Consider the following 7,839-nt stretch of genomic DNA (forward strand, 5'->3'; position numbering starts at 1 on the left):
TGAAGAGATGGAAGAGCTAGTTAAGCACCCTTTAGCCACAATAGTTGAAAAACCCAAATTTTACATGAAAAAAACCAATTTTTTAATGGGAAAAGCCGATTTTTAGTTGGAAATAAACCGATTTTTATATGAAAAAGTCGATTAATTTACGCTAAAATTCTCATTCATTAATGATCCGGTTCATAAAAAATTTCCCAAATCTAATCTTTGTGATCACTTGCTCTCATCATCTTACATAGAGCTAATAAAGTTTGACTAAGACTTAACCGCTATGGCGCTATGAAGACACCTCCATCATCCACATGTCACTCAATTCAACTAATTATCACTCAAAAACACTAAGAACAATAAAACACGCTAACTCTTCAAGTTGGCTATTTCTACTATTATTTTTATATGATTTAAGATAAATTAATATTTATTTTTAATCTATAATATATGTTTTAACATTTATTTTATTTGAAGATAGATAAAATTAGAGTTATCATCAATTTTTATTTAAAAAATTATTTATATATTAATATAATCAAGTCTCTACATGAAAAACCTTTATTTTTTGTAAGTAATTTTTTATTTTTAAATAGCTTCTTTCTTTTTTCAAGAAATTCAGTTCATCAATCCCTACTCTTATAAATTAGCATCCTTGGGACTGTTTAAGCTCACACGCCAAACTATTATTTTCTTCCCTTCTCCCCTCATACTTCTTATCTAGCTTCGTCTTCCCAACTCCATGGATCTCTTTCTACAACCAAGAGGAAAGCCTGCATCTTTAGGGCGAAAAAACCAGCTCCATGGACCTCGACCTTCTCCTCTTAAGCTCCAGAAAGACTCCCACAAGATCATCAAGCCTCCCATAATCATATACACAGTCTCTCCCAAAGTCATCCACACCAATCCAAACGAATTCATGTCTCTCGTTCAACGTCTCACAGGCTTCTCATCCACTGCTACCAATACCAAAGCTTCTTCTTCTTCGTCTACAGACTCTCAAATCATCGCCTTGAAGCCAGAGAATGATGCAGAAGCTATAGAATTATCATCTCCTAACCTTTTCTCTCCTTCTGTCATGGATTTTATGAACTCTAATCTATTTCATCATGAGCTGAGTCCTGTCTACCATGAGAATAAGAGCTTTATGGAATCTGCATTCTTGGCTAGTCCTGGTAGCTTCTTTTGTTCTTTGTGAAGATTCAGCAATTCAGTGCTGGAGAAAAGTTGGGGAGAGAAGTCTAGTTGTGTTGGTGTGGATTAATTTGATACCAGATGATTCCTGTTGCATTTATAGTTATCATGATTTTTTTTTTCCGAGAAGGAAAATATCAATGATACTGTGCTCTTAATATGAAAAGGTTTTATTAATCTGAAGGCTAATGGCCAACATTTTGTCATATTAGTATTTGTTTTAGGCTTTATTCAGGGCGGCTTTCTTGATGCTTTTTAAAGCTGTTTTTTAGTACACAAATTTTTAGTTCAAAAAAATTTTATACTAAAAAACTGCTTTATAAAGCAGTTAAAAAACGTAGCCCCCAAACGAAGCTTTAATGTGAGTAATTAAGTTTGTGAGAGCATGGCCAACCTAAATGTAGGGAATTCTAGGCCCCAAAGATAAATTGAGTATAGATGATTAGGTTTGAAATATGGATAGATGCTAATTTGAACAATTATGCTTTAATTTAAGGATAGTTAAGTTCTAAATGATAAGAGAATTTCTTTTTAGCTTGTTGGTTCGATTGAGGAAAATTCTGTTCTCTAAAATATGTATTGATATTCATAAAAAAATTATTTGATCGAGCGCACAAACTGTAATGTAAATTTTTTACATCTTAAAGCATCAAAATAATAAAATCGAAACCTTTAAAATAAACTTCGAGATCATCTAAAATTTATATTCTATGGAGTTATAAATAAAATGAGCATCTTGATGAGATATGAGTCTTGTCAATGATACATATAACACATTGATCTGAGTTTAAATTGACTTAAATAGTCATGAGGTACAATTAAAAATTTTACTTAATAATTTGAGGGACCAAGCAACATTCGAATATCATATGTTTATGGTTAAAATGCATGCCTCAATGTGTCGACTACAACAAGCGAGACCAATAATACTCCATTTGATATCATTAAAGAGAATGATCAATGAGACCAACTTTGATCGTCCATTGGAATGTCTTTATTTTTCAAATAAATATTCAAAATTGTTATTCCATAAATCGACAAATAGGCCTTGATTATGCACATTTAGGGGAGATCCCAAAAAGTATTATGATAGAGAATCCTAAAAAGTATTATGATAAGGTGAATCTATAATACAATCTTAAACAATTTGATTTTCATTTAAATAAAAAAATTATTGCCCAAAGATTAAAATATTTTTAAAAATTATTTATTTTAGGTCTCTTTATTTATTTTGTTCTTTTCACTCTTTATATGAGAAAAATTAGCATCATAACATATCACTACAGGAAAACCCGCTATTACCTGCGGACAAAATATGCCGGTAACATTAATTTTTCGATGGAAACATAAAGTTTCCGTCGCATTTCTGCCGGATTTTCATACGACGGTAATTTGCGCGTCGGAAATTTTTCTCGACGTAAATAATAGGCTGTAAATCTTTCTGACGTACTTTCCAGCACACAACCGGCGGATAAGTAGGTGGTAGTTATGTCTCTTTTTATTCACTTATTCTGGTGTTAAATACGCTGGAATTATCAGCGTATAAATACGCCTGTAATTTCGGTGGAACAAACGTCGCTAATACGCCGAAAAAGAAACTACGGGGATAACTGGCACATTTATCCGAGGCCAGTAAGGACGCCAAAAATCGATACAAAATTCATTGTATCATCATTTTTGACGGATTTCTAACGTCTTATCTGCCAAAAATATGTAGCAAAAATAAAAAAAAATAACATTCCCATACAACAATCAGATTTTCATATCTGCAGTTTACAATTACAAATATTCAAAAATAACTACTCAACAGCACATATTTCCACAACACATATTTTCACAGCACATCATCAAATATTCAAAAATATCACCAAAATACTCAAAACATCATAAATTGTTCATTAACTTCAACAAATATTAATAAAATTCATGAAACATTCAGAAACTGATAAAAGTTCATATGAAACTGAAAAAACTAAACAACTACTCTGAATCCGTCGACTAATTCTCCACTGGAGCTACCTCTTTTCCACTCAACTACTCCCTTATTTTTCGCATTTCATCCAACAACTGATTATGTTGCTCCTGCATCTGCATCTGTATCTGTGTCTGCAACTGCACTTACCAATCAACTTGTGATTTTCTTGCTTTTTATAGCTCCGCTTGAAGGAAAGTTATATGTTGACTATGTAAGGACTCCTATGAACTTGTTGCAAAGCTGGATCAACTAGAGGTCATCCCCTCGTACGTATGCCTAGGCTTGCGAATCTAAATCATAAACTCTGCCATGTTGCATTCCTCCTACGGCTTGCGACTAGACGCGGTACTTAGAATACTCTACAGAGCCACTAGAAGAACCCTCACCTGCAGCGGTCTAACTCTCTCGAAGTCGTGTATACTCCTCCTGTGAAAGTTCATAAAAATGTAAGCAATTTATTTAAACATAAAATAAAAAATTATTAAACACATATACTTATGTAGGCTTTTCTTGCTCGCTCATTAACCCATTTTTGATCCTCCTGTCGCTTATGGGTGTGACTAGGCAATTCCACAGGAGTTGGTTCTCTACCCAGCATCTCTTTCTGTAATAGAATTCCATTAATATTTCTCTTAAAGAAAATTTTTAAAAACTTTTAAAATTCATTACCAAATGTTGCTTGTGCTCAGTATGTGGAACTGAGCCTCCAGTATTAAGAGAACTATCCATGCCCCCAACATCAGAAGCTCTATTCTGTCAATTTTGATCCCCCCTCTTGCTATAATCTACGCTGTCCCAAGCAGTGTTCATCTCAGCCCATATAATCTCTCCAATCCATAGTGGTCGCTTGTCAGACTTTCTAATATTTGTAAATATGTCAGGCATTCGAGTTGACCCACGCTTCTCAAAATTCTTTCTAATTTTATCATTGTGTTGGGACAACTAACAAAAATCTCTTTGCATTTAAAAATAAAAATATTTTCATCCTCAACTATATTATTAATTGTAGATGGACCACGTCGAGAATCAAAATATGGCTCGTACTCACCATGAGAAATATAATACCAATATTATGGCATGAACTCTCTGCGATACAAATCAATAATTATATCATCTGGTCTTAGGTGTACTTAATTTTTATATTTAGAATATAGACATCGAAACATTCCATCTGATATGAAGCTGGATAGTTGTTTCGCTGTCTAAATGAAAATGTTTACCCCATTAATGAATTCATCTGTTAATATCTTTTGTCCTTGCGCCAATCGGTTATACAACCAAATTCTTTGATTTTAAATATCTATAAAATAACCTACATTAATATGGAGCAATCAGATATTATTTGAACATCTTTTAAAGAGAAAAAGATAAATTTCAAGGTGCCTTTTATCTATTTTCTAATGATATTTTCAACAACAATAACAACAACAACATCAAGCCTTTGTCTCACTACGTGAGGCCGACTATATGAATCCTTTTTCTCCATTGTGTTCTGTTAAAAGTCAAATTCTTGTTTAAATGTAAATAAGGAGATGACGATAGTTGATAACTTAACATCTTGATTATGATCTTTCCGACTTCCATCGCTTGTATACTCTCCTGCTAACCACAATCACTTAATTATGTTCTTCCTATAACTATAGCCATTTTATGTGCCCAAACCATCTAAGGCGACTCTCTCTAATCTTATCTTCCAATGGAGTTACTCTAACCTTATCACGTATATGCTCATTTCAGAATCTATCTCTAAGGGTAAAGCCACTCATCCACCTGAGTATCCTCATATATGTAACACTATGAATAATAAATCAAATATATCTAAAACATGTACTCTTATTAACGACTTGCTCACCCAAAATCATAATCTCCTCACTAAGTCTTGTACTTCAACTCTCTCTAGTCATATCAATATGAATAATATCATCAGCTAAAAGCATACACCAAGGTACATCCTCTTTCAAATGTCTAATGAAAAAATACATGAAAAAATAAAATCTTAAAGTGGACAAAGTTGGCGACTGAGGCGGCGAGCGTTGGCAGACTAGGTTGAAGTCTGTTGGGTGAAGGGTCGGTCTCGGTAGCGGTGAAGTTCAGCTGAGGTGATGGAGGTAAGCTGAAAGAAGAGAAACGACATAAGAAAAAAGCATACACTAAGGCGTTCAGCTGGTGTATAGTAAGAAAACAATTCTATGCAAATGTCTAGTGAAAAATGGCATTAAAAAAGAATATACTATGCATACACTAAGGCACAATCTCCTCACCATTCTATGCAAATTTCTACTAAGAAAATCAACGAAAAAATAAAAAACATACAGTGGATTTTTCTTAAAATTGTGGCGTTTCACAGGCGATGGAGGTGGTGAACGTCGACAAAGTCCCTGGAAGTCCGGACGGTCTCGACAACGGTGACGTTTAGTGGGGTGACGTAGGGGCGACTGAGGCAAGCAGAGACCTAAACAAAATGGCAGATTTTCCTTAAAATTGTGGTGTTTCGCTGGCAACGGAGGCGGTGAGCGTCAGCAAAGTCCGTTGAAGTCCGGACGGTCTCGACAACGGCGAGGTTCGGTGGGGCGACGGAGGCGAGCAGAGACCTAAACAAAATGGCAAAATGAAATAATAAGGCAGATAGGCTTGGGCGAGAAATAAGGTTTTGACCTACGATTTTTCCGGAGGATAATATGCTGGAAGTATTTTCATCAATTTTTTTACGGTAATATTTCATTGTGTTTAAAATGACCGACGTCATATCCGTCAATACATATGCCAGGAATTTTTGGTGTAAAATACACCACATTACATAATATGCTTACAGATTACGATGTATATGTCGATGAAAAATGAGTCGGAGCAATACCGGCGTCATTTTTGTCGATAACTCCGTCGTAATATTACCGTCGCATAGAAAGCTAGTAAAAATGCCGTAATTTATGGCGTATATATATCTGCCGGAAGATCCGACGGTAATAGCGCGTTTTCTTGTAGTGTATACCTTAGGAACCTAATTCATAAAAATATATATATATATATAAAATGAATTAAATATATTTATTTATAACAAAAAGATTTCAAACAAATCCTAAAGAATTAACTTATTGATATATCATCAAAAAATTATGTTGATTAGGCACGAATATCAAAGCAAAATCAAGATTAGAAAGTTTGAAAATTAAATAAGAGATCATATGAACTCTGATTTCATCAAACTTACAGTTGAACTGAACGTCTCAGAAATACTAACCCAATGACACCAAATTTGACTCAATCCGATTTCAAATGAGTCCAAATCAAAGACTTGACGCGCAATTGGAAGGTTCAATCCATAATTTTGATTACCAAATGAGACGTGTTTATAGTCTAATCGAGCGGCTTCACGAGACAAATCCAATACGCCCAAGATCGATAAATTCAGATATCATTAAGACATTCAAATGTCCAATAAACGATCCACAATCAAGGGATTCAAACATTGTCATCCATTCGAATCACTCCCAACTTAGCCTTCATATTCCTCCTATTTAGTGGCCATGCCACTCTTAGAAAATTATACATAGACCCCTCATTATTCAAACCAGACTCATCGACCACCATCGGACTTCAGCCTAGCCACCGACTTCCGCCGAAATTTCACCCGACTACAAGCGGACTCTAGATTTCTCCCCGACCACCAATTGCTGGCAGATTTCTGCCATTCCACTAACTAAAGACAGACTTCAGCCTGTTGCCGAATTTTTGCCGGGCGCCAGACTTCTACCCGTCCTCAGATTTCTATCTAACACTGGACTTCTTCCCGTCATCAGATTTCTACCCAACGTCAAAATTTTGCCCATCTCTAGACTTTTGCAAGTCATTGGACTTCCGTCGAACTTTAACCCGACGTCGGACTTCCATCAACCGCCGGAGTTTTACCAGAAGCCGAACTTCCGCCCTTCGCCAGATTTCTACTCTTTGCGGGTCTTCTGCCTGACGCAAGAGTTCCACCCATTGCTTTACTTTTGATCGTCGCTAGACTTTTGTCGGACTTCAACCCGATGTCGGACTTCCCCCCGTCGTCGGATTTCTACCTGACGCCGGACTTCCGCCCATTAACGGTCCTTCTGACCTCTGTCGCCAGAAAAAGATCTTTCTAACCTCAATTGCCCACCCACTACGGTCCTTCCGACCTATGTCATCAGACAACAATCCTTCCGACCTCCGTCGCCTATCGAATACAGTCCTTTCGACCTTCATCGTCAGACAATGGTCTTTCTGACCTCCGTCACCCGCCGACTATAGTTTTGTTGACCAAACCAACATATCAATACTGATGCATTCAAGTCCCACCATGTAATGCATATTATATGATATATATTTATTACATCGAGTCAAGGCCTTTCTTAAAGGAAGGGCCTTATTTGTAATAGACTACGAATTATAGTGGATTCATTCAAACTAGGTTAGACCCCATGATTTTTTCCTTTTCAGGATTTTCCATGTAAAAATCTTGGTGTCTGATCTTATGAATGTTGCACCATCTCTCTTATCTGATTGCGTGCTGGATCTTCGTACAAAGCTAAGATGTTAAAATTTATATTTCTCTACTTCCGTGAATATTCCAGAACGCAACACTTATCATTTGATTTAATAAAGTTAAAATGTACTTGAGAATTTATATAATACCATATATATATATATATATATATATA

The 7,839-nt window shown here is 35.6% G+C and overlaps 1 protein-coding gene across 1 annotated transcript; it reads left to right on the plus strand.

Annotated features, from left to right (window-relative positions):
* Positions 1-730: 730 nt before the first annotated feature.
* Positions 731-1,186, plus strand: LOC110098746 (nuclear speckle RNA-binding protein B-like). Its single transcript, XM_020825662.2, has one exon. The coding sequence runs from the start codon at positions 731-733 to the stop codon at positions 1,184-1,186; it is 456 nt and encodes a 151-aa protein (XP_020681321.1).
* Positions 1,187-7,839: the final 6,653 nt, after the last annotated feature.

This window comes from Dendrobium catenatum, unplaced genomic scaffold, assembly GCF_001605985.2.
Source record: "Dendrobium catenatum unplaced genomic scaffold, ASM160598v2 fragScaff_scaffold_249, whole genome shotgun sequence".
Lineage (NCBI taxonomy): Eukaryota > Viridiplantae > Streptophyta > Magnoliopsida > Asparagales > Orchidaceae > Dendrobium > Dendrobium catenatum.